General features: G+C 35.2%; 1 protein-coding gene across 4 annotated transcripts in view; it reads right to left on the reverse strand.

Moving 5' to 3' along the window:
- Positions 1-27,693, reverse strand: part of LOC118179889 (membralin-like) — a 146,199-nt gene that overhangs the window by 72,771 nt on the left and 45,735 nt on the right. For all 4 annotated transcript variants that reach the window (XM_085820109.1, XM_085820107.1, XM_085820115.1 and 1 more), the window contains exon 3: positions 6,513-6,912. In XM_085820109.1, coding sequence (XP_085676235.1) covers positions 6,513-6,912 — 400 coding nt within the window. The remainder of the gene's footprint in view (positions 1-6,512; positions 6,913-27,693) is intronic.

Consider the following 27,693-nt stretch of genomic DNA (forward strand, 5'->3'; position numbering starts at 1 on the left):
CAGTAAAAAAACCGAGATCACTGAGCCAGGTGACAGAGTGGATATATATATAAATATATATGTATACGTTTGGTGCGGCTGATTGCAACCAAAATATGAGGTGCACATCTACACGTTATAGCAGTCCTATATACAAAATTTCAACGTTCTGAAGCTACTCGTTTTTGAGTTATGGAAGATACATACGTACATACAGATGTCACGAAAAATTCTCTTCAGAATTCATTTAAAAGCAGTTTTAGAATTTTTTTGCAGGAAAAGAGTCTTTTATTGAATTATTATTTTATTTTTTCGTTGAAATATGCTGCCTGAAACTTTTCGCGATTACAATACTTCCTTTTTACTTCGTACAAGGAAGTAAAAAGAGAGATTAATAGATATATACTGTAAAGATTGTGACTTGTAAAAATCATGAATTGTGAAGATCGTGACTTAAAGAGAACGTGAAATATAAATAATAGGACAAGAACTTGCATTTTACGGTGTGGCAACAAGAAGAGGATTCGAAAGATTTTTATATATATTTTTGTTTTAGAGAGTTGAGGATTTTGAATATTTTAATAGTTGTAAGAGTTTTAACTGCAGTAGTTAAGAGTTTAAAATTTTGATAGTTAAGAGCTGCAGTATTTATTTTTTTTTGGTTCTGTTTTAAAATTTAAATAAAAGTATTTTGTTTATTCTGAAAAATTAGCTTTATTCGTCCTACAAGATTCAATATTCATTATATTGAAATAAGGAAGGGATCTTTACTGGCGCAGTCGACAGGATCGGGATTTCCCCGCATATAATTACGAACCAAAATAACTCAGGTGAGAGCTCAATTTACCTTGTTAACGTAAAATAATTAATTAAGATTATGAAAAGTTAATTATTGTTTCCGTCATGGAATATTAGTTTATTTACTTGTCAAAGTAATGAATACGCCAGTGTTCAAATGTAATTTCATTTCACTCGCCAGAGTAAGTGAACAACACATTAAGTATTGATTCCACTGATTGATTTTCGTGCCGAATAAAATTAAATTCATTGTGAATTATATTTAAATAGAAAATAAGAGAGAATTTTTTTTTTTTTTTTTTTTTAAACTAAGAGTCTATTGGCTGAATAAAATCGAGACATGGCTTTTATGGGACGTGGGAAAAAAGAGGATTTGCTAGTTTTAGCTGCTGAATTAGAAATTCAAGTAGATCCAAGTATGAAAATCGTGGCGATAAAAAATGAAATAATTCAAAGTGATACATATGATGAAGCATTTGCTAAAGAAGTGTTTTTAATGATTATTGAAGAGAGGAAAAGAAAAGAAGAGGAACAGCGAAGAAAGGAGAAAGAAGAGATTGAGGAACAGCGAAGAAAGGAGAAAGAAGAGCTTGAGGAAAGGCGAAGGAAAGAAGAGATTGAGGAACAGCGAAGAAAGGAGAAAGAAGAATTAGAAGCACAACAGAAAAGAGAGCAAATGGAGTTTGAATTGAGGAAACTCGAAATTGAATCTCGTGTTCGACTAACACAAACTCCACCAACAAATGAAAATGGACATCATAATTTTGATTTAATTAAGCTTATTCCCAAATTCAATTTAAGACACGATGATATTGTGATTTATTTATCCTTATTTGAAAGACAAGCTAAAAGGACAAAGATTGATCCTAAAGATTGGGTTTCGTGTTTATTGACTTTAATGCCATCTGAAATCATTCAATTAATTGGTAGGGAATCTGAAGAAAATTTTGAAGATTATGAGTACATTAAGGCCACTTTATTGAAGAGATTTAAATTAAATCCTGAAAGCTTTAGAAAAAAATTTGTGATGCACCAAAAGAGCACTGAAAAATCATGGAGAGATTTTTGCTACGAAATAACAAGTTATTTTGAAGAATGGATCAATGGTCTTGAAATCACAAATTTTGTTGCGTTAAAAGACTTGATTATTACTGACCAAATTAAGAAAAGAGTACCCTATGAAGTAAGAGACCATCTTCTTGACGACTGGGCGAAGTTCGTTTCTCCAACCAAATTAGCTGATAAACTTGACGAATATGACAGTGTTCGTAAAATCTCAAAACGGACTGGTGGTAATCCATCAGCAGACAGAACTAATAAAAAATGGCAACCTCATTCTCCACTTCCAGAAAGAGCTTTCAGAAATAAATCGCTGTCCGCTGAAAACACAAGAGTGTACCCATCCCGTAAGAGTGACGAACCACAAAAGCCTAGTTTCAAACTAACTTGCTATAATTGTGGAAAAGAAGGTCATACATCTAAGTTATGTACCAAAAATCGGATACCAAGAAGTGCTTCTGCAACAGCACAAAACAACTTAATACAAACACAAGCACCCCTTACAGAAAAAGAAAAACCAGAAGTGCTAACTGCCAAGATCTCTATTCCTGTCTCAAAATCAGTGGACATGTCTAGAAACATAGATGAATTAAAACTTGTCAAAGTTAAATGTGGAGATATTATTTTAAATGGAATCGTAGACACGGGAGCACAAATCTCAGTAGTCCGTGAGAAATTGGTTGACAACATACCTTGCGAAGGAGAAAGTAAAATAGAGATATCTTCTGCTTTTGGTGAAAACGAAATTACTCCACTAAAGATTTTCCAGATGAAAATTGACGATGATTTTCATGGTAGAGTGTCCATTACGTGTGCTGTTTCAAAAAAGCTAGTTACCGATTTGCTATTGAGTTCTTCAGCTTATGAAACACTCTGTGGGAATATCGAACTGTTTAACTGTGATCGTTATTGGGATGCATCCCCCTTAGAGTACAAAGAGACAGATGATAAACCGTTACCAGTTGAAGAAAATACTACAAATTTGGCTGTTGTTAATCAGCTTTCCCAAGAAAACATAGAGTCTGGGAAAACAACGAATAGAGTAAGACTAGAATTCAAGATACATCAAGAACAAGACGAAACTCTGAAAAAATGCTTTGAATGGGCAAATAAAAATCAAAATTCATATACTTTCGATGATGGCATATTACTTCATTCCGAATATATCTGTGGTGAAAACATTAAGCAAGTTGTTTTACCTTTAGAAAAAAGAAGGGAAGTCCTAAGAATGGCACACGAAATCCCTCTTGCCGGCCACCTCGGTGAGAAAAAGACAATTCAACGAATCAAGTACTCATTCTTTTGGCCTACTATTAAGCAAGATGTTAAAAAATTCTGTGAAAGTTGTAAAGAATGCCAATTGAGGAGAACAGTTACGTACAAAGATCGAATTCCAATTCAACCTATTGTTAGACCGGAAACACCCTTTGAAGTATGGAGCGTGGATTGTATCAGGCCATTAGAACCTCCATCCAGGAGGGGTCATCGGTTTGTGATATGTGCAGTTGACCTATGCACCAGATGGGCAGAAGCCACCCCCGTCAAAGACATAAGTGCGAAAACAACACGCAACGTTTTGATGAGGTTTTTTACTCAAACTGGATTTCCAAAAGTGATTTGTTCCGACCAGGGAACTAATTTCACAGCCAAACTCACCTGAGCCTTTGAGAACTTACTTGGTGTGTCTCCACGATTCTCCACTCCAGGACACCCCGAGAGTATGGGTGCCGTCGAGTGTTGGAATAGAACCTTAAAAGAGATGATGAACAAAAATATCCAAGAACATGGGAGAAACTGGGATTTGAATCTTCCCTATCTCCTGTTTGCCTACAGAGAAGTGCCACATAGCACCACTGGTTTGTCTCCCTTCCAGATGGTATATGGAAGAATACCACCAGGACCATTATCTTTGCTGAAAGAGATATGGACAGGTGAACGTAGCATTCCAGTTACAGCTTCCCGTTCAATTGAAAATTATCTACAGGATCTTTTAGAAAAATTAAGAAAAGCTCATGACATTGCATCAGCAAATTCCAAAATATCTCAAGAAGAGTACACTTCAAGATACAATTTACGTTCTCAAGAAAAGACTTTCAATGTTGGGGACAAAGTCCTCGTGTTAATGCCATCATCATCATCACATAAATTGCTCAACACGTGGCAAGGACCAGCTACCATGAGCAAACTTACCAGGCCACACTCTGCCAAAATCGAAATGGAAAACGGAAGTATTAGAAAACTCCATATAAATAAGTTAAGGCCATATATTGCTCGTGCAGATCACGTTGGTATCATTTTTGACCAAGATGAAGAGTTTGGAGATATCCACTATGCACCAGCAGATCTTATGAATAAATCTGCTGATGATATCTGGACCCATTTACAAAATTTGAAAGGCGACTTAAAATATTACCAACGGGAAGGACTATTTAAAGTACGAAAATCTTATGTAGATGTTTTCAGTAGCAAACCTGGTCAAGCCAGTGTTGATGGTCATGACATCAAGGTTACAGAAGGATGTAATCCGAAAAGATTGAGGCCCTACCGTGTTCCTGTTTCACTTCAAGAGGAAGTCGATCGTCAAGTTAAAGAACTGTTAGAATGGGATCTTATAGAACCCAGTGACAGTAACTGGGCACATCCTATAGTATGTGTTGCAAAAAAGAATGGCGGCGTTAGACTGTGCATAGACTTTAGGCTTTTAAATAGCTTCACAATTCCGGACGCCTATCCGATGAAGATTGCTAAAGATTTACTATTCGAAATAGGGAAAAGCCAAATTCATAACAGTTCTCGATTTAACCAAGGGATATTGGCAAATTCTTATGAAAGAAGAAGCTAAACCCTACACAGCATTTATCACTCATTCCGGACATTACCAATGGAAAGTTCTCCCTTTCGGTTTGAAAAATGCTGGAAGTACCTTCCAAAAATCGATGGATAAGGTGCTTGCAAACCATAAGAACTACTGCCGTTCATATATTGATGATGTGGCAATATTTTCTGAAACTTGGGATGGCCACCTCTATCACATCGACCAAGTGTTTCAGACACTGAGAAACGCAGGTCTAACCGCAAATCTAGAAAAGTGTGATTTCGGAAAGAGTCACGTGAAGTTTCTAGGACATGTAATAGGTTCTGGCACTCACTCTCCAGATCCTGAGAAGGTAGAAGTCATCAGAAATCTGTCTAAGCCTACCACTAAAAAAGAAGTCAGGAGTCTTTTAGGGCTAGCAAGCTACTATAGGGATTATATCCCAAATTTTTCTGAGATAGTTTTACCTCTAACAAACCTTACAAAGAAGAGTGTTCCAAATAATATTCCATGGGACTCTGAAAAAGAAGCAGCTTTCAACAAACTTAAAGAAGAGTTGATTAAAATGCCATCTCTGCATACTCCGGACATCAGCAAGCCCTTTCAACTCTATACGGATGCATCTGCTTTCGCAATTGGAGCGTGTTTAGCTCAAAACGACGAACATGGCAAAGAAATGCCCATAGCATTTTTCAGCAAGAAATTAACGCCCTGTCAACAACGATGGTCAACCATCGAACGAGAAGCATTTTGTGTCATCGAAGCCTTGAAAAAATTTGACACATGGATTTTCGGTGCCAAAGTGCAGATTGTGTCTGATCACAATCTCCTCACCTACTTGACCCAAAGCGCCCCTCATGGTGCTAAACTGTCTCGTTGGGCCTTAGCGTTACAACGGTATAACATGACTGTGACATACCACAAAGGAAGTTCACATGGGAATGCTGATGCTTTGTCAAGGTTAGCTGTTAACTCTTTCTCTCTCAATGAACTCTGAGCAACATTGTCTCTACGGTGACGAATGTGCTTCTTGTGGGGGAACTTGTAAAGATCGTGACTTGTAAAGATCATGACTTGTGAAGATCGTGACTTAAAGAGAACGTGAAATATAAATAATAGGACAAGAACTTGCATTTTACGGTGTGGCAACAAGAAGAGGATTCGTAAGATTTTTATATATATTTTTGTTTTAGAGAGTTGAGGATTTTGAATATTTTAATAGTTGTAAGAGTTTTAACTGCAGTAGTTAAGAGTTTAAAATTTTGATAGTTAAGAGCTGCAGTATTTATTTTTTTTGGTTCTGTTTTAAAATTTAAATAAAAGTATTTTGTTTATTCTGAAAAATTAGCTTTATTCTTCTTACAAGATTCAATATTCATTATATTGAAATAAGGAAGGGATCTTTACTTATACCAAACTCAATTAAACATTGAGGAGCTAAAATTTTAAGAGCTAATTTTTTAAAAACTACTCGTGTGGTTTTTACAAAACTTGGTAGTTTGACGTAATTTGAATCGTAGAATTGAAATATGGAAAAAAATTGGTATGTTATTTCAGAAAATGTCCAATTTTGTGTCAAAATACCTATATTAGAACAATGCTATATATAAATCTAATACATATCCTAAGTCGCCCTTTCAAGTCATTGAATTTCGTCAATTGGCCCAGTAGAACAAGAGATATAGAACTGCCCTTTTTCTTTTCTTCCCCCAGTGTACATCTATCCAAAATAGAATAGCAGTGCAAACAAAAACAGCATGTGAAGTGAAAACACAATAGAAACCTGAATGCTGATATAATTAGCATAACTGCTATGACACCATAAGTGAATTACATTATGCTTATAAAATCTAATTCTTACTTGGTGAAAAAGTATATAAACCATCAGAACTTTCTCCTCCATAAACAGAGCGTTTATAAAGAGATAGAGATTCATTCCCATCTATAATTTCTGAAAGCAAAGAGTAATCTTCTACAGCATACACATTTTCATCTTCCTTGATACTTGACCTTTCCCGATTTTTTAGGAAAGTATTGCTGTTGAATATATACAAAGGATCTTCATATTCGTACTGCCGCAGTTTTCTTTCTTTCAGATATGATTGCTCCAATGAGTAATTTAATTTTTCCTTTCTAGACAATACCTCAGCTCTCAAGATTCCACTCCGGGACCATTTCTGCTGGACATCGTCAAAACAATTTGTTGAAGAGCGAACAAAAACTACATGAATGTATGTCAAGGTGAACAAGGACATGAATGCCTGGAAAATAAAAAATACAATCAGTTACATTAATGTATACAAAAATAATAAAATGCTTGACAAAGCCAATAACTTATAAGCACTTTAATAACAAAGCTGTCAAATTTGAAATATAAAAAACCAGGGCATTCTTGCACAATAAACAGAAGTTCCTGAGAAGTTTTTGCCATTTTAAGTTTCCAGTTGTCTAATATTGAAACCACCTACTTGCAATTCTACAGAATGTTAGCCAATAGCTTTCTTGTGCAAACTGTATGCATAAATAGGTAGCGTACTGAACCACCTTACAGGTAGCATAGGATGTATGCATAAATCGGTACCATAGGATGCACAAAGCTAAAATTTGAGGATGAAATTTACCATTTCATCAATATTGGCATTTTCATGGTGTGATAACACTCATAGTGCGATGTAACCTTGCCTTTTGAATATTTTGTACAGTTATAATATCGCTCCTGCAAGGCTGGCAACTTATTTCTTAACCATGGTGGCTTCATATACACTGCTGTCCACTGTAAATGCAACACCCTGAAGGAAGCATGCAAATAACATGAAATTTACAACATGCATTAGCGGAGGTGAGATGCAAATGATTAGAATTTCAGCACAGACGCACATCATGTGCGTCTATGGCACCACTTCAAAGTGCTATTTAAGGCTTGGAGTTTTTAACGACTTTCGGCAAGTTCGGCAATTGTGTTTTTCTTGCGGTTAAAAAAAAAAATCAATTATGTCTCGTACTAAGCAGCAATCATCGTTTGATCAAGTATCCGAGTTCGACAGAGGAAGGATAGTGTCCTACCGAGAGTGTGGATTATCTTTCAGGAAAATCAGTAGTCGTGTTGAACGAAACCAAACAACTGTAGTGCGGATATGTGACTGTTGGATGCAGGAGGGTACAACGGAGCAACGTGTTCGATCACATTCACCTCAGTGCATTACTTCACGTGATGACAGGTACATTGTGCGCATGGCAGTGACGGATCGCTCAGTCACATCACGAAACATAGCACAGCACATTCAGTCTGTAATGCATCATCTAGTGTCTGCACGTACCATTCGATGCCGTTTACAGCAGAATGGTATGTCCGCAAAACGTCCATTGCTTCGTCTACCCTTGACGCAGACATCTCCGCCGCCAATGGTGCAAGGAAAGAAGGATGTGGACGGCAGAATGGAATGAAATTATCTTTACTGATGAGTCCCGCTTCTGTCTGCAACATCACGATGGTCGGATTCGAGTCTGGAGACACCTTGGAGAGACTGCATTATGTACTGCCACACTGGTCCTGCACTGGGTATTATGGTATGGGGCGGTATTGGATATCACTCTCGCACTCCTCTAATACACATTGCCGGTACTTTAAACAGCCAGCGCTACATCTCCGAGGTGCTGGAGCCAGTTGTCCTTTCTTACCTTCAGGGCTTGCCCACAGCCATATTTCAACAGGATAATACGCGACCACACGTGGCACGCATTGTCGAAGGGTTCTTCGTCAATTGCCAGATTGAATTCCTTTCCTGGCCAGCTCGCTCTCCTGATCTTTCGCCGATAGAAAACATGTGGTCCATGGTTGCTGAACAATTGACCCAAGCTGCTACACCAGATCAACTTTGGCAACGTGTGGAAGCTGCTTGGTCTGCTGTACCCCAAGTCTCCACCCAAAAGTCTCTTTGAATCAATGCCGAGGCGTGTGGCAGCAGTGATCTCCAACAATGGCGGCTACTCTGACTACTGATTCTGGCAGGAACCACACTTTCCAGAAATCTATAAATTTAATCATTTGATACTTGGTCAACATGTTATCTACTAAATAAATTTTGTTGTGATATCTCTTGTCTTTCTTGGTGTTGCAATTTGGGTGGCCAGCAGTGTAGTATACTGGCATTTTGTTTAGATGACAACTACAAATTCCTACATCTTGTTCTTATCAGGAGTGAAGATCAATCTTTATGACCGAAAGATTTATAATTTCTATAGTGAGAAGATTGTTAGCACTGCATAAATGTGGACAAAAATGTGAAGATATCAACACATGTGCTAGAAAATACATATGTTTCGTTCCATCCAAGATTTGTCAATAAGCAGCAGCACATATGCTGATATATGGGATAGCTTTGTGATGTGGTTTATGCAGTGCAAGAGCTGAAACTCATCATACAAAATGGCAGTGTACAGTTTGCAATGTTGAATTCTGCCTGGATGAGAACTGTTTTTGACAGTACCATCAAAAAAAAAAAAAAAAAAAAAAAAAAAAAAAAAAATTCCAGTAAAATTATAGTATAACCACCACATTACCTAAAATAATTTAAAATATTGTTTATATTAATTATTAGCAATATGTTAACTAAGTGACAAGCAAATAAAACTTTTTACGGACTATTTTTGGGGATTAAAAAACAACAAAATAAAACATATTGATATAAATTAGCTTTATAATGTGCACCAACTCAGGATCTCTGGAAGAACATTTTAGGCAGTGTCTCGAAGCTTGGACCTCTAGAAAACCAAAGGCAAATATGCAAGAAGAGCAGCTAAGATTTCCACCTCCAGTAGAAGATTAGAAAGTGTTATAAAATTATATGGAGTCATGGAATCAAATTTTTGTGAATTACACTGCAATAAGCTGAAATGAAGAGGTAATTAAAATTTGATTTTTACCATATCTGCATAGAAACCAACAATCACCTGAATAGAAGAGAATTAGGTATGCCTTAATAACCTAAAATTAGCTGAAAGAAAAATGTTGACTTGTGCATGTACAGTATCAAAAAGGAATATGTAATATCTATGCCTGTGAAACACACATTTATTCAGAACATTAATGTAGTAGTAGAAATTTAGATACATATTTGATCACAAGAAACCTAGATAACACAACATAAAATATGTAACACCACACACAGTTAGTTCATCGGAGAAGAACAAAACATCAAAGGAAGTGAAATCCTAAAACGTTGCCAAAGTCACTAATTAAATTTTCATAGTAAGCTTGTAGAATACTATAGGACTTGGCAGGAATGAAAAATATCCAGCTATTTTTTAACAAAATGCACTGCTTGGTCAATCTCATGACTATGGCATAAAAAATTTGCCACTGGATTCAATTCTGAATTTATGAATATTTCTTCATCCTAGCAGTGTATCCAATAAGGAAAAAAATATCTTGATGAATGAATATTAGACACATTCCCAGGTATGAAGATAATAATCATATGAAGAAGCACCAATACTTGCTAATGGAAACTGTGGCACTGAATCAACATGGAAAAGGTTACTGGATATATCTAGCAGTCTTCATTCATATTGTGCAAGTGTAACACTAAAGAGGGAAGAAAGAGAGAGAACTTCAAAATCGGTCTATTTGCAGTTATTCTAGCCAATGTCCCTAGCCACAGTCGAAAAAGGAAGTCAAATGAATAAAAGACTTTTAAATGACAAAAATATTCATGTTTTGACACTGTCAAATTAAAAAAAAGAAAAAATTATTTTGGACAAATAATGAAGTTTAACTTTTAATGTGGTCTCCAAGCTCCTATGCTTATATCTGAGAAAGTTTCATACTCGTTACGAAAAAATAAAATTATAAGAAGCTTGAATCTAATGTAACAAAAACTGACTGGGATACTTAATTTCAAAATTTGCAATATTTGATGTCATTTTCAACTTGCCTTCCGCTATCGCTTCATTAAGTTAGAATAATTTGAGGAAATAGGTTTGAATGTAGGGCAGAAAAAAAAAAGCATATAATTTAAGGAGTCGCTGCACAAGGAAGTCGTGTGGTGTTCACATCATATTTTTACTACCTGTATGAAGTAAAGGAAGTATTGTAACTGCAAAAATTTTCGGATAGCATATTTCAACAAACTATTCATTTTGACACTATTGAATGCAATTTAAAGATGTTTTTGCATGACATCTGTACGTAAGAACAGAAAAAAGGACTCTATTCCCCCCCCCCGCACGGATTTTGATTTAAAATGGATTCAGAAGAAATTTTTTTCGTGACGTCTTGTATAACTCAAAAGCAAGTAGCCTCAGAACATTGAAATTCTGTATGTATGACTGCTATAACCTGTAGTTGTGCACCTCCCTTTTTGGTGTCAATCAGCCACATCAAATGTATATAAATATGTATATACTCAGAATTTTTTATTCTTATATGTTGGTAAATTGTGCATTTTTTGCTTTAAAATTGATTGAATTATGTTGTTCTCATCTTTTGATTCATGTTTTATGCCTTTAGTTACTTTGCATGCAGTAGTTGTAGAATTATTAATAATTGAAATGCGGCTAAGCCTAATTTTCCCCCCTACAGCAGACATATTTATTTACATTTGAAACTTGGCAGAATTTTAAATTACGAAATCTTTTGCACCTTCGGTGTCCTTTTTGCCAAGTGGACCGAAAGTTTACTTTTGGTTCTGTGCACCAAAAAATCTGCCTTCTGCATAGAAAATCTAATTTTACTTGTAAAAATTGTTTTAACTGTATTTTATGTTTTATATTTTTCAATTTTTAATAAAGATATTTTGAGGTTTTATGTATTTTTATCTTGTCGATAAGTGAGAACTGGATTAATTGAATGAGAAATATATCGCTAATGAAATTTGAGGAAATAACTTTAAATGAAACACAGGAAAAAATATGCATAATTTAATGTTCCATACGAGGAAGTCGTGGTGTACACATCAGATTTTTTTATTTTAAATTGGCACAACTTGTGCTAAAGATGAAATCACCACCTATGGCTATTTAAATTAAAGCAACAACAGACAAATTCAAACAGTGATAATGTGAACTACACATTAAATAGAACAAACCAGTTCAGAATATTTTACCAGTGCATATTTAAAACATTGGCTGGCGAGAATGCTAAAGCCAGAATATCACTTTTAAGCAGAGCTGGAAAAAAAATACTATCAGCAAGATGCGATTCCCAGAAACTTTCTGAACTGAAGATTCAAAACTCTCAGCTTAAATGCACACAAAGTTAATTTGTATTCTAGTAAAGAATATAGGAAAGCAGAAGTAAAGATTTAAATCATAATAACTGGTTAATTAACATAAGATACTTCACACTTTTTTCTTTATACTGGAATAAATTATAAATTTATTTCTTTTCTATTTTATACATACTATTATTATTTATATATTTAATAATTTAATCTGTTCTTATTTACATGCACATAGAGCTTAATATTTTAATTGCTTTTTAGTTGTTAATTTTCCTTCTTTGAAGGTTTTTTTTTTTTCATTCATATATACATAGCTATTTTCTGTTAAATATATACAGCATTGCCACTCTGCAAAGCATAAGATTTCAAATTTAATCAGAAAAATCAGCAACATAAAAGAAGCATGTTTGCCACTCAGCAAAAGTACAAAATATTTGTATTTCGAATTTAATCAACAAACCAGAGATCTGAAAGAAATAGATTGTCATTGAGCAAATTAAAATATTTTGATCTTCTATCAGATAGTTTTTTGTCATTCAGCAAAGTGTAAGATGGTATTAAATTTTTCTTCCAAATTTATCTGTTAATAATTGACAAACTAAGGGATTTAAAAGCAATAAACACATATTCATTTCAATTTTTAATAATTTTTACCTGGACCCATGAAATAAGTATTTATATATACAGTAGGCGCGTAGCCGGGGGGGGGGGGGTCGCACCCTCTCGCTTCACCATTACCTATGCTTAAAAAAGTGCTAATTAATTTTCAATAGAAAAGCCTTAAGTTTTTAAAATATTGCTTTCCAGCTTCCCAAAAAATTCATGTGAGGAACGATGATTGAACAGAAAGTCTACAACTTTCCATTTAGAAGTAAGATCAGGAAAAGTCAGCCTTCTCCAGCAAACAAGCGGCGAGAAAATACTTGAAGGTTATATGACATTTTCAAGTCTTAAAACTTTTGTTCTTTTACAGCTTGGAATAGTCCTCCGTATTCGGTCCCACTTTCCCTCTAACGAACAAGCTTAATGTTACTAAAGAAAGAAAAAAGGCCCTTTCATTTCAGACCAAGCATCTAAAGGCATAATAATTAAAAAAAGATAAGAAAAGAATTAGGTTGGAGTATTTAATTTTAAGATTTGCTAATTATTATCTAAATATTGCACAAACAAGGAAAAGAAACACAGAAAAATAATTTTCAGTAATTTTTTTTTAACATTAATTTTAAATTTCAGTTAAGTCAATAAATATAGCAAAAATATTAATATTTTTTCGGAATAATATAGAGAGCATTTCTGTGTCGATGCTTTCAATGCAATGAATTTTATTTTCTTAGTCATCTAGCAATTTAAATTCTCATTTAAAATGTTCTAATAGGGCAGTTGTGAAGTACACAGATAGTTCATTCACTGCAAAGCATTTTATTTTATTATTTTTATTTTATTTATTTATTTTGTGTGCGTCTGTGTTTAGGACAAATAATCAGATATTTACAGATTAAAAGGAAGCATAAAACAGAATAATTTAATAGAATGAAAAAAGTACATAGCCTATTTAGTGGGCAACATGTAGAAGATTGCCGAACAATGCTAGTTGGACATAGGTTAGAATATCAACGAACGTGCTGAAAAAACTTTAATGGTCTTCCTTATGTATAAGGTAAATATAAACCAGTTTCCCTTAGAAAGTCCTCCACAAATGGGATGACATTAATTCCTTGGACGTGGGAAAAGTTTCTTCCACGGTCTATCGTATGCTTTCTCATATTGAATTAAAAACAGTAGCAAGTATATATGAAATACTAATTATAATGATATAAATTTAATGTAATTGTAACATAACATACATCGTCGACATCAAGCCGAAATCATGAATCAACAACATCCCTTTCCGAATGAAATAATTTTATTGGCATAAACTTTATTTTGCGAAAAAACAGAAAAAGAATTCAATATGGATTGGATTATTCAATTATGGCAAAGCACACGAGAGCTATCTGCCTAAAGGGAGGGATGCCTTCGTGGAGGACTTTCTATGGGGAACTGGCTCGTATATACGTTACACATGGGAAAAACCACAAAAACGCCCATGCAGCCAGCCCGTTCGCAGGATTTGAACCTCAGACCCAACTATCAGTGTTCAGCGTCTTAACCGCTTGGCTACTGGTGAGCCAGAATTCAATATGAAAGAGATACAAGAGTTCAGTATTATGTAATTAAAGGGTACCACCATTCACCTCGGATGGAAATGCAAAAATATTGTTCATTTTTTCTGGTTCAATTATATTATAATAGTTTAGGTTCATGGCTTAAAATTTTAAAATGATAGTTCTTCATTTTAAAATTCTATGATGTAGAGCACCAATTTCTGAAAAATTCTTAAAACTCCTTTTTTCCTCCCAGTTTTTATTCTTTTTTAAATAAAAATTAAACAATTAAAAATAACACAAAACGTAGGCACGTACTCTTTGCAGTCTTCTGTTGAAGAACCGATGAATAGAACAGAGGTATTTTACTAAATCGCAAGAATCACTATTAGGAGGTCCAATCAGCCTTTAGGGATAAAATATGAGGTGTCCGGCCAATTACGAATTTGATCATGAGAAAGTGAAAACTAGCAAATTAGATCTAACATCTCTGAAAGTTACTATGTTCCCCTACAAATTTTGCTGTGTGTTGTGTTACTAGAAATAATCCATTAATTTGTGTTAATATAAATCGCTTAATACGGGACGCCTTGGAAAAAAATGCAAAAAAGCGTAAAAAGATTTAGAGTTTCTTTTCTCCAAAAACTTGTACATTTTCTAATGAAGTGAACTCTACCGGAAGCATTTCAGTTTTGGAAAGAGATAAGCAGTCTTTCCCCCGATTTTAAAATTCTAGCTATTATATAGCTATTTGACAGGCATGAAAGTGCAAGTTGGCAAAAAAAGCTGAACAACGAGTGAACACAAAATTACACAAAAACTAATTGCGCACGTGCGACCTCAAAAAAGAAATTTTTTTTTAAATAAAATATCAACCTTTTAATATAAAAAGTATTAAATATATATATATATATATAATTAAATTAAAATAATACTTGTACTTACTATTAATTTTATTTTCCACTCGTAAAAAAAAAAAAAAAAAAAAAAAAAAAAAAATCAATAAATCACCAAGAGATTGTAATGAATTAACCTTCTTTAAGATGCTCTTTATGTAACTTAATTTAACAGCTAATACATGAATACTGTACACAACATTACAACACACTAATATACAGTCAAAAGTCGTTAATCCGGACTCGTCGGGACTTTGGCGATTCCAGATTATCGATTTTTCCGGATTATAGATCATCAGTTTAAATCTTGTAAGATGGCATGCAGAAATTATAAAATTAAAAATATGAAACCGTAATTTATGAAATAAAGAACAATTATGATCTAAAGGGTATCAAAAAAAAAAGAGCTTAATATTTATTTGTTTACTTTATTAAACATTTCTCTCAGTGTAAGTTGTTTAAGTTGCTTCATTTCATGTGATAATACTTTCTCTTTAATTCTATAAAAAGACATAATTTCTTGTTCAGTTACAAAGTTCCACTGTTCAAGTCTCGTTAATTGCTGTGCCGAGAATACCGACTAACTTGTCAATCAAAATTTTTTCGTTTTCATTAACCTCTCTGTCACATTCTTCATGTCTTTATCCATTTTTTGCAGTAATTCCACTTTTTGTTTGTTGGACATCGAAACATACTTTCATTTCGTAGACCCTTTGGAAGTTCCAGCATCGGAAATTCTATTTGACATAATCGAAAGTTCAAGTTTACTTTTATAAAATTGCTCTTACAGTCTGCAAAAAATAATAAGCGCGATCCAATTCGAAGATTAAGGAACAACGCAATCATTAACATTAACTGAAATAGATAATTAGATCATTTTAGCTTACGCCGTCCGTTATAGATTAAACACGCAGGCGAAAACGTATTCTGTGCTTGCGCACACGCATATGCGCAGTAGTCAAGATCTTACGCGCACGCGTAAAACGCATATGCCAACGCGGCGCATGCGCAGAAAATTTTTAGCTTTGAGGTCCAGATTATAGATCATTCCGGATTATGGGTGTCCGAATTAACGACTTTTGACTGTACATATTTATGTTATATATTACTGCCCATTTTCAGGCAATGACAAGTTTCAGAGATAATATATATATATATATATATATAACTGTTACTACAGCTTTCAATTATCTTCACTTTTAGCTCAATAAACAGTACTTTATATAACACCAGAAAAAGTGGTCATATGAGATAATATACTTACAAAATAACATAAAGTTAAAGGAGGAATACAAAAAATAACTATTTTGTCTCAGTCTCACTCGATCCTGATTAAAAATTTTTAGGGAAAAAGCTTTTTCTTTTTTGCTATTTTTGCAGCCAACTTTTCTAATTTCCGTTTGCCAGCTAGTCTCAATTTCTTTTCAGCAGCTTTTAAACAATCCATTGATACTTTTTTATTTTCTTCTTTATTTTCTGCACTGTTTAATTTTTTTTTTTTTTAAAGATTCTTGCTCTTCTTTTTCTATCTTTAGCTCTTCTTTGTACAGTTTATGAACATTCCTTACATTTTTACACGGAGTTTTGAATACTGGAGAATGCAAGTGGTTATCCGTATGTCCGACAGATGGCGCCAGCACCGATCGCTGAAAGCTATCGTTTGACGGTTGCTTGCTCTTCTTTGATTCGATATTCATACGCATCTAGTTCCGCCTTTCCACATAAGCCCCACCTACTCCGCCTTAACGTATTTCACGATCTCGGCTGAAGCAAAGCTCTGAGCTCCGTAATGTCAATGCGAATGGAACCCTGAATACGGCGCCGCCAGCGGGCAATCAATCAACTTCTCCTCCACCTCTCCAGATACTGAGTGAAATGGACATAACTACATCTACTCCTCCTGCTTCTCCTTCTGCACTTGAGCTGTCGAAAAGCGCAATTCAAATTTATTCTCTCAAAAATCGCCACACAGACCTCCTCTTCGATATTCGGCGACTTCAATGATCGGAGACTCCTAACAAGGAATTGATGCTCAAGCAGTTACAGGATGAGGGTGAGAAAGTTTTATTTTCCTTGCATACTCTCTGCACTAAACTCGGCATTAATTTATTTACCCTCCCTGCCACTGAAGAGGAATTCTTCAAAGAATGTAAAAAATCCACCAAAACCCCCGATTCTGATCCTAAAATTCAAAATTCAAATCCACCCTCATCCTCAGCCAATCAAAATCCTCCAAAAGATACTTCCAAATTGGAATCTAAAAAACGCACTAGACCTACAGACAATGAAGGATTTGCAGTCCCTCCTAAACATCTTATTGCCAAAAAAACATTACCAAACACTAATGATAATGACAACATTACAACATCTAATTCTTTCGCAAACATACAAAACTCCTCAGATAACACAGAACACTCGACTCAGCAGCCGGCTGTCACTCAAACACCAAAAATTCAAGCACCACCTCCAATTTTCATAAAACCGCGTGCTGATTGGTTCTTTCTCCTCAATCAGTTACGCAGACACGCACCAACTGTTCTTTCCAAACAAGACATAGACTTTCTACGACTCACAACCACTAACGAAACTGATTATAGAACAGTATTGTAAGATTCCTCACAGAAAATAACATTGAATTCAAATCACATACACTTAAAGCAGACAGACCACTCAAAGTTGTCATTAGGGGATTACCCTCCAATACACCACTCAACGTTGTACAGACTGCGGTTGAAGTGCTTGGCTTCAAAATTCATAAAATATCTCAACTAAAAAAGGGGAAAACCAAGATGCCAATGCCCCTGTTTTATTTGCAAGTCTACAATAGCCTCAAAGCTGATGAAATCTACTCAATAACCGAACTCCTTGGAACTGAAGTCTCCATGGAGCACTTCAAAGGACAGAAGGGTCCCTCCCAATGCTGGCGTTGCCAGGGATTTTTTCATTCGTCTGAAGTTTGCACCTTACCAAGACGATGTGTCAGATGTGCTGGGCCGCATCAAGCAAAAGATTGTACAAAGCCATTCGAAGAGCCAAACAAATGCGCAAATTGCTCAGGAAACCACGCAGCAAACTGGCGTTCCTGCCCGAAGTTTCCCGGCTCCAAAAACAGACAACCTCCAAAGCCAAGTACCAAGCCCAGTCAGACCATTGACAACACTAACAAATTTAACCTAAAAAAACACAACATTTCCAACACTGCCGGCTGCACACACACCAAGTGCAAATAATACTCGCCCTGGAGTTTCCTACTCCGCTGCCCTTACGGGTATGCAACAGACTGCACCCCAACTTATTCCAAATTTATCGGTCCCCATAGGAGTCAATTCGAACCTAAATTGTACCGAAATCCTTTTGGCTATAATTCAAATTTCTAACCAGCCTGGTATTGACCAGAGCAAATTACTTTTGGCATTCAAAAATGCCTTACCGCAGCTCAGAGTGGCTCCATTTGGTGCTGACGCGGCTTACTACATCTTTGAGAGTTATATCACTCTCCAATTTTCTGATTCCCTCAATCATTAAAATTCAATACTTTGAAAGGGTTGAAAAATCTTAAACTATGCACCTGGAATGCAAATGGCATTCTTTCCAAATTCCATGAGTTTAGAGACTATGTAGAAGAGAAGGATTTTGATATCATTTTTGTCCAAGAGACCAAACTCCAGCCAGGGAGAGCTCCCAAGCTTGTAAACTATGCATTATATAAAAATGACAGACAAGCTTCAGATTCACGTGATGTTTATCATGGTGGCACTTGTGTCTACATAAAAAATTCAATACCCCATCGAAGAATTGACACACCGAATATGAGCAAACTTGAAGCAACAATTATCGAAATTTTTATTCAAAATTCGCCTTCCCTAGTTATGATCTCTGCCTATCTCCCACCAGGTGGAAATTTTCCTGTGGTAGATTTTAACAAACTGCTCAATTTTTCAAATAATCTTATCATAGCTGGTGATTTAAATTGTCACCATCAGCATTGGCGTTGTCACAGATCAAACCCTGCTGGTCGTGGCCTCCTAAAATGGGCTCAGTGCGCCCAAATTAAAATTATTGCGCCGGATTCCCCCACTAGATATGGTTCACGGGGTGCCCCCTCTTTCATTGACTTGGCACTTTTTAGAAACATCCGTTTTGGATACAAAGTGACTGTTGAAAATTGTTTATCATCAGATCACAACCCCGTGATCATCGACCTTAGCTGTACTATTTTTACTCAAAATTTTCCGGCACTCGTCTCAACAAATTGGGACAATTTTCGTTTTAAACTTAATTCTAAAAGCTTACCCAGGTTGGAGTTGTACTTGATTCAAAATTACGCTGGCACCTTCACATTGAAAATGTTCTCAATAAAGCAAAAGGTGCTAGAGCCCAACTTTACCCTCTCTTAGCTCGAAAGAGCCATCTGTCAATTAAAAACAAAATTCTTCTCTATACATCAATTATAAGACCTGTCTTCATGTATGCATGTACAATCTGGGGTACTGCTGCAAAAACTCATGTGAAAAAACTTCAATCTTTTCAAAGTAAGACCTTACGTATGGCCCTGAATGCAGCTTGGTTACGTCCGTACAGATGTGATTCATTCGGACCTTAATATTAAACCTGTTTACTATATTAAAAAACTTAGTCAAAATTTATTCCTCAAAATTGAACAGACTGATAACCGAGCACTCCAGCAGATACCAGCATACGACCCTGCTATTCGCAGTTCACAGAAGAGACCGAGAGCCGTGATTGGCCGAGAGTTCGGCATCTATCCGCTGTCCAAAAGGGCAAGACACGCCCTCTCAACATTGTAAGTAGTTTTCGAGTTTGGTTTTTGATTTTTCCAAGTGTTTTCATGATGGACTTGCCTTCCGTTAGGGACGGTAGGTTTTTTTGGACTGTTGCAATGAATCCCAACTTAGAGTACATTCAGACTTTAAACTTAATTAATGATAAAAATGTTATTGAAAATCTTATTGAAAGTGGTTCAGAAGAGGAATTAGATGCTATATCTACCTATTTGCAAATCCAAAAAAATCTTATTGATAGCGGTAAAAAAATAGTCAATCCAGAAGTTGAAAAATTGTTTCAGGTTATGGTAGCCAAACTCTTCAGTAAACGGCAATTAAAAAATGTTAAATCTTCAAAGGAAATTGATGAGATTGTAGGAATTGGTCAGATTCTGACCCAACAAAACATGGATAATGTCAATGTGCAAGACAATAACTCTATTAAGCAGGGCGAAACTTGGATTAAACCCAAAAAAACGCACAAGCGTACTTTAAGTGATAGCAGTAACTCATCTGTTACAACAATAAAAAATAGATATTCTACCCTTAGAATAGATGACGGCATGGAAGTCAATCAAACGCCCAACACAAACCCTCAGGATATGGACCAATCAGAAGAAGGCGAATTCATAGCCCCTAGAAAAACTGCAAACCGTGTACCGCCGATTATAAAATCTGATGTTACGTCTTGGAAGCCCCTTAGAGATGAAATTAAAAAATTTACCACAGCTATGGAGTGCGTACAAAAAGGTGGAGACATCCACATAAAAGTCAAATCTGACGATGACTATCGCTCAGTCACAAAATTTTTGGATAATAAGGAAATACCTTATCACACTTTTCCCCTACCAAGGGATAAGCCCATTAGAGTAGTAATAAAGAAGCTTTCAGTGCATACTAAACCTGAAGAAATATTAGAAGAACTCCAACAATTAAAAATTCCAGTTAAAACGGTTAGACAGATAACCAAAAAGGATTGACAATGAAATTGTCAAATTGCCAACTTTCCTTGTAGAAATCCCACGGACTGTTGAAGGAAAAAAGATATTTCAGGTAACACATATCTTGGACCTTGCGGTCAAAATTACCTCTTTCCAACCAACCCCAGGACACAAACAGTGCCATAACTGTCAGAGATATGGACATAGTCGCTCCCACTGCAAACATAAACTAAGATGCTTAAAGTGCGGATTAAACCATATCACCACTAGCTGTACAAAAGATAGAAATCTTCCAGGAAAGTGTTGCCTTTGTGGGGGACCCCACGTCAGTTCCTACAGGGGTTGCAAAATGCACCCTGGCAATATTAAACGTAAGATTGCTTAAAAAAAAAATCAAAGAGATGCCTGGAGAAAGACAAGAACAAATCCTCCAGAAAACAACTTGGAGAACTTCCCCCCATTACCGAGTAGGAGAAACACTAACGAAAATGTTAATGAAGCCAGTCCCTCATCAGCCAACCAGAAAGAAGCTCACGAAAGAGAACAGTTAGGCTCCGCCCCGGATTTCCTGAAATGGATCAAAAATCTATTTACTCAAGGCAAAGCGCTATTTGAACGCTTTTTTAAAGCCAAGTCAATAATGGAAAAAGCTCCAAATAGGGTGGGAAGCCTTTGAACTTTTAACAAATTTAAATTATGAATGTTAATATTGTAAATAACTATGCAAGCATCCAACTTACTGCCTCCAGCAGTTTAAATTTCGCCTTCTTTAATGCCAACGGAGTTCGCGGCAAGAACACTGAGATCATAAACTTTCTTAATTGCCATGGCATTGATATTTTCTTAATTAACGAGACACATCTTCGAGCTAGTGATAAATTTAACATCCAAGGTTATAGAACCTTTAGAAAAGACAGAGAAAATAACAGGGGCGGTGACACCCTGATTCTCATCATCATTCTCTCAACTTAGAAGACACTTGCAGGCCACCTACTTTAATCTCCCAAATTCTAGTAATATTGAAACTACTGCCATCATAGCTCACTCTCGCACTAATGAACCTATTGTGATTATTTCTGCTTATAATCCCCCGGGACATAATATCAGCAACAGTGACATGAGCATCTTTAGCGGCATTATGCTTCCCACAATACTAGCCGGAGACTTAAACGTGAAGCATCACTCCTGGAACTCTCAACGTGCAAATGTAAACGGGAACTTCCTTCATAATTATGCCCTTACAAATGATTTAAGTATCTTTGGACCAACGGATCCCACCAGATACAGCCATACTGGCAGTGCTGAAGTTCTTGATATTGTTACACAAAAAATATTGCACAAATTCCCTTCCTACAAGTTTCACACCAGCTAACTTCCGATCATCTACCTGTCAGATTTACTTATTACGGCTTTGAAAAAAATATTCCACTTAGAAAAATCACAAACTGGGATAAATTCATTCATTCTCTGGAAAAACTACCCGCGCATCCTGCTTTAGCTGATATTACTGACATTGCGTATCAAATCACTAAGGTCAATAATTGTATAAAAAGTGCTCTTGACAAATCTACTAAATATGAAGAACATAAAAAAGAAAAACTTCCGGATAACATTATTGACAAAATTAAGGACAAAAATCACACTGCTAAAATTTGGCGCCGTACTGCTGATCCTAATATCAAAAGAATTCTTAACAGAAAAAATAGGAATATTAAAAATCTTCTAAGTGAATACAGATCTGATAGTTGGAATAATTTATTAGACTCAATGGACTTCAACCCTGATACAGTGTGACGTATTGGGAAAGCGCTCAGAAAAACTCATAGCGACAACATTGGACCGTTGCACACCGATACTGGAATCGCATATTCTGAAAAAGATATGGCAGAAGTTCTTGCAACACATCTTGAAAAAAACCTTCACGACAAATAACTCACAAGATGAAGATACAGAACAGGAAGTTTTTAATTTCAGTATTCACCTTCCTGATAGAACAGATGGACAGCATATTGGTTACACCTCGCCCATTGAAATTCAAAACATTATAAAAAATCTGAAAAATAGAAAGGCCCCCGGCTACGACGGGATAACAAATAAAGTGCTCAAAATTCTCCCCAAGGGATATATTGTCCTAATTACCAACATAATTAATGCCTGCATAAGGCTTAACTATTTTCCGCAGCAGTGGAAAATGGCACATATCATTACTTTTGTTAAACCTGGCAAAGATCCAAAAAACGTTAACTCTTATCGCCCAATTAGCCTGCTTCCAAGTCTTAGCAAAGTTTTTGAGCGAGATCTACAGAAACGGCTGACCAGACACTTGGAAGATAGAGGGATAATTCAAAATGAACAGTTTGGTTTTCGCCCACAGCATAGCACAGTACATCAACTTCTCAATGTTACTGAATTTATTGCCGATTCCTTTTCCAAAAAGAATACTATTGCAAGTTGTTTCCTAGATTTAGAAAAGGCATTTGACAAGGTGTGGCATGAGGGACTCCTCTTTAAGCTACACCTTGCTCATCTGCCAATAAATTTTATCAAACTAATGTGTTCCGTCTTTTTGGTAGATAGGTGGCGCTCTTGATGCGCGCCGATGAAAAATATTCCACTTGACGCTTGAACATGAACAATGACGCATGTCATATTTATTTGATGCTTGATTATGTTTCATGGCCACTATAGGCGGAAGTAATATAAGTTTATCGTTAATAAATGTTATTTCTATGTTCTAAAAAATCTTGAAGTTTTGCTTTGAAATTCTAATGCTCTCCCAACCTTGACTCCTGAAACGAAACGATCTTTGAATTTATGACTCATGAAGAGAGACAACACATATATTTTTTTGGTGTCTGAAACCCGCGACAAGGGGAATTACCTTTTGAAAGGTAAGAAATTTGATTTATTTGTTCTTGGTATCGATCTTTGAAAATGAAACATAATGGATGATTTAGCAAAAGAGAAAAAGAAACGTGCTATTGTACGTAGTAAAGTTACTACACTTCTAAATAAACTTGAGAAATTATTATCGGAAGAATTAAGTAAAGAACATCTAGAAGATTTAAATTCATCATATGAATTGTTAATCGAATACCATGAGAAACTTAAAACTCTTGACTCAAAGATCGATGCTCTCATAATTGATGAAAAAGAATATGATAACGAACTACTTGTATGTGAAGAGTATGATGAAAAAAATTATAACGTTTAAAGCTAAGATTGTTAGTAAAGTAAAGAAAATTAACAGTAATGAAGTTGTTGAAAGAAGTATAATTGCAACTAGTAATGGTATTAGTAGTACTCTGAATGGTAATAATGTTGTTACAAGTAGTGCTTCAGTAAAGTTACCTAAATTAAATATTGAAAAATTTGCTGGTGATCCCAGTAAATGGCTCGAATTCTTTAATTCGTATGATAATGCTATTCATTCTAATCCAAGTTTATCTAAAATAGATAAGTTTACATATTTGAAAAGTTTATTATCTGGTTCAGCATATAATTGTGTTTCTGGTTATGCTTTATCTGAAGAAAATTATGATCTATGCATTAAAAGTTTAGAAGAGAGGTTTGGTCGTAAAGATGTTATTATATCAAAATTCATGCAGATGTTGTTACAGTTAGAACCAGTTAAAAGTTCTTCAAATGTTTTTGAGTTAAGAAAGCTCTATGATCAGTTACAAATCTGTGTTAGAAATTTAAGTAGTTTAGATGTTACTAGCGGTTCATACGGACAGTTATTGAACCCAATAATTCTTAAATTGTTACCTGAAGATTTAGCTCTTGAATTCCATAGAAAAAGAACATCTAACCAAAATATAGAAGTAAGTGAATTAATAGAGTTCATTAAAATCGAAACTGAATGCCGTGAAGCAAGTATTTTGATTAATAGCTCAAAAGGTAATAAATACACAGGGGTTAATCCTAAACAAGGGTTCAAAAATTATAAAGTCAAATCACAAGCTTCTGCTTTTAACACATCGGTAAAAATGTTTTGCATATTCTGCAAATCAAACGAACATACATCTGCCGGATGTTTGAAATTTTCCGACGAACAAAAACGAAAGAAATTAAAACATGAAGGTCGCTGTTACAGATGCTTTCTGAGATCACATTTGCGGTCGTTTTGTCATTCAAAAATACAACCATGCGAAAATTGTAACGACAAAAATCATAATAAACTTTTCTGCCGTTTGAAATCGAAAGAAATGGGAGATGTTAACTCCGCAGATACGCAAAATAAAACTTTAGTATCTACTTCCCACTGTAACACTCTAAAACCTGAAAATAGTGTGCTTTTACAGACATGTTCTGTTATTGCTCAAAGCAAAAATAAATCGAGAATCGTAAGATTATTAATTGATTCAGGTAGTGAACGAAACTTCATCACCCACAAGTTAGCGCGCGATTTAGAATTGCAAGTCATTAGAAAAGAATTTCTAACAATTTATTCGTTTGGAAATCAGCGCGGTAACTCGCAAGAATTTGATGTATATAGTCTAAAAATAAAAAATAAAAACGATGATCGCTGCCTTGTTGTAGAAGCTATAGGGATAGAATTAATATCATCAATAGAATTCCAGGCGCCATCAACATGTCAACACATTAAAGAATTTATGACTAAAAAGGGCTTGGAACTTTCGGATACAAGTCCCGTTAATGAGAACATAAATATTCTGCTTGGCGCGGAGCATTTCTGGTATATACAAACAGGAAGTAATTCAATGATAAATGATGGTTTGTTTATAGTACCGACCATATTTGGATACACAGTGATGAGTAAAGTAAAAAATAATAATACTCGAATTAATGCGTTGTTTTTATCTGCCGTTGAAGGAAACACATTTTATTCGCAGTCATTTTGGAAATTGGATTCGATAGGAATTGAAAATGAAAACAAAACGTTTTCGGAAACTGATTTGGATACTATTAAGCATTTTAACGACAGTTTAAAATTTAATAACGGCAGGTACGAAACAAAACTCTTTTGGAAGGACAATAAATCACAACTCGCTGATAATTTTTTCGTTGCTAAACAACGATTTCTAGGACTTAAGCATAAATTAAAGGGAAATGATTTCCTATATAATGAATATGATAATATAATTAGAGAACAAGTTGAAAAGGGGATTGTTGAACAATGTAAGTTTGTTGAAAATGAACCTAACTGTTATTATATGCCTCATAGGCCCGTTATACGTGAAGGAAAAGTAACAACAAGAATAAGAATAGTTTATGATGCCTCTTCTAAGTCTGAAGGAGCTAAATCGTTAAATGAATGTTTGATATCAGGCCCTAATTTAAATCCTAACTTGTTGGATATAATTTTAAAATTTCGCGTACATAAAGTTGCATTTTGTGCAGACATAGAGAAGGCTTTTCACCAAATTCAAATTGATAGTGAAGATAGAAATTTTTTAAGGTTCTTATGGTTTGATCATTCTTACGACAATAGTGACAATAGTTTAGGCTTTAAGGTTTTCCGAATGTGCCGAGTGCCGTTTGGAATGACAACAAGTCCGTTTATTTTGTCCGCAACTATCAAACATCATATTAAGGGTTATGAAAAGAAATATAGCAAAGCTGTTGACATGTTAAATAAGTTCTTATATGTTGATGACCTTATCCATGGAGCAGACTCCGTTGAAGAAGTTTTCTCATTATCAACTGATGCAGTTAAAATTCTTCAAGACGCTGGTATGAACTTAAGAAAATTTGAATCAAATTCCGTATCTTTAAAAAATCATTGGCAAGATATTGGTTTAATTAATAAGGAAGATAATTTGGATAAGAAAACATTAAAGGTGCTGGGAATAATTTGGGATTTGGATGAGGACACATTGAAATTAGATGTACAAGAACTTTTACAACCAGTTGACTGGAAACACGTTACGAAGCGAAAGGTATTACAGATTGTGGCAAAAATTTATGATCCAGTTGGATTCATTTCATCCTTTGTTATCAGAATAAAATTCTTATTACAAGAGTTATGGGAATTGGGTATTGATTGGGACACAATTTTGCCCAGTTATTTGACTGAAAAATTTAAAACTTGGTACTTTGAACTTGAAGTTATTCTCAACTTGTGTATTCCTAGAAAATACATATTAAATGATGAATGTGTAAATTTCGATAAAATAGAGCTTTTTGTCTTTTTGTGATGCCAGCCTCAAGGGATATGGAGCTGTTGCATATTTTCGTGATCCTGATTCTTGCTGTATGTCTTTTGTTCTTTTAAAGAGCCGTGTATCCCCACTTAAAAAATTAACCTTGCCTCGTTTAGAACTTATGGGAGCCATTATTGCCGCAAGAATAGTTAAATATTTAAGGAAATTATTTACTATCCAAGAAGATAATGTATTTTGTTTTAGTGACTCTAAAATTGTTCTTCACTGGATCAGGGGTACCGCTGATAAATGGAAACCCTTTGTTGCTAATCGTGTACGTGAAATACAAGATGTTGTATCACCTTCACAATGGAAATACTGTAAGGGAAATGACAATCCGGCTGACATAGTTTCACGTGGATTAAGAGCTTCTGACCTAGTGGGAAATAAACTTTGGTTCAATGGACCAGTGTGGTTAAAAGAGAAAATTTTACCTTCATCATCTTTTGGTCCTTTGATCGAGCCTATGGTGGAAGAGGTACAGGTAGAACAGCGTCAAACTACTGTATGTTCTGTTATTAGCCAAGAGGCTGAATTTGAATTGACATCCAGGTTTTCATCCTGGAAAAAATTGAAACGCGTAACTGCATGGTGTTTAAGATTCTGCCACAATATTAAACCTACATCTTTAAAACTCAAGGGTTTTTTAACAGTTCAAGAATTGGATAAGGCAAGCAATTTGATTTTTAAAATCATGCAAAATTCAGAATTTAGAGAAGAAATTAGACTTTTGAAAGCAGGGAAGAAATTGAATCTCAGCAGTAAAATCCTGAAATTAAATCCTTTTCTTGATAGAGAAGAAATCCTTAGAGTCGGTGGTAGACTCTGTAACTCGAATCTTTCAGAAAACACAAAGTATCCAATCATTCTTCCCAAAAGTCACAAAGTTA

Source organism: Stegodyphus dumicola, chromosome 1 (assembly GCF_044657685.1).
Source record: "Stegodyphus dumicola isolate Sdum_Otavi_A_Nest chromosome 1, ASM4465768v1".
Classification (NCBI taxonomy): Eukaryota; Metazoa; Arthropoda; class Arachnida; order Araneae; family Eresidae; genus Stegodyphus; species Stegodyphus dumicola.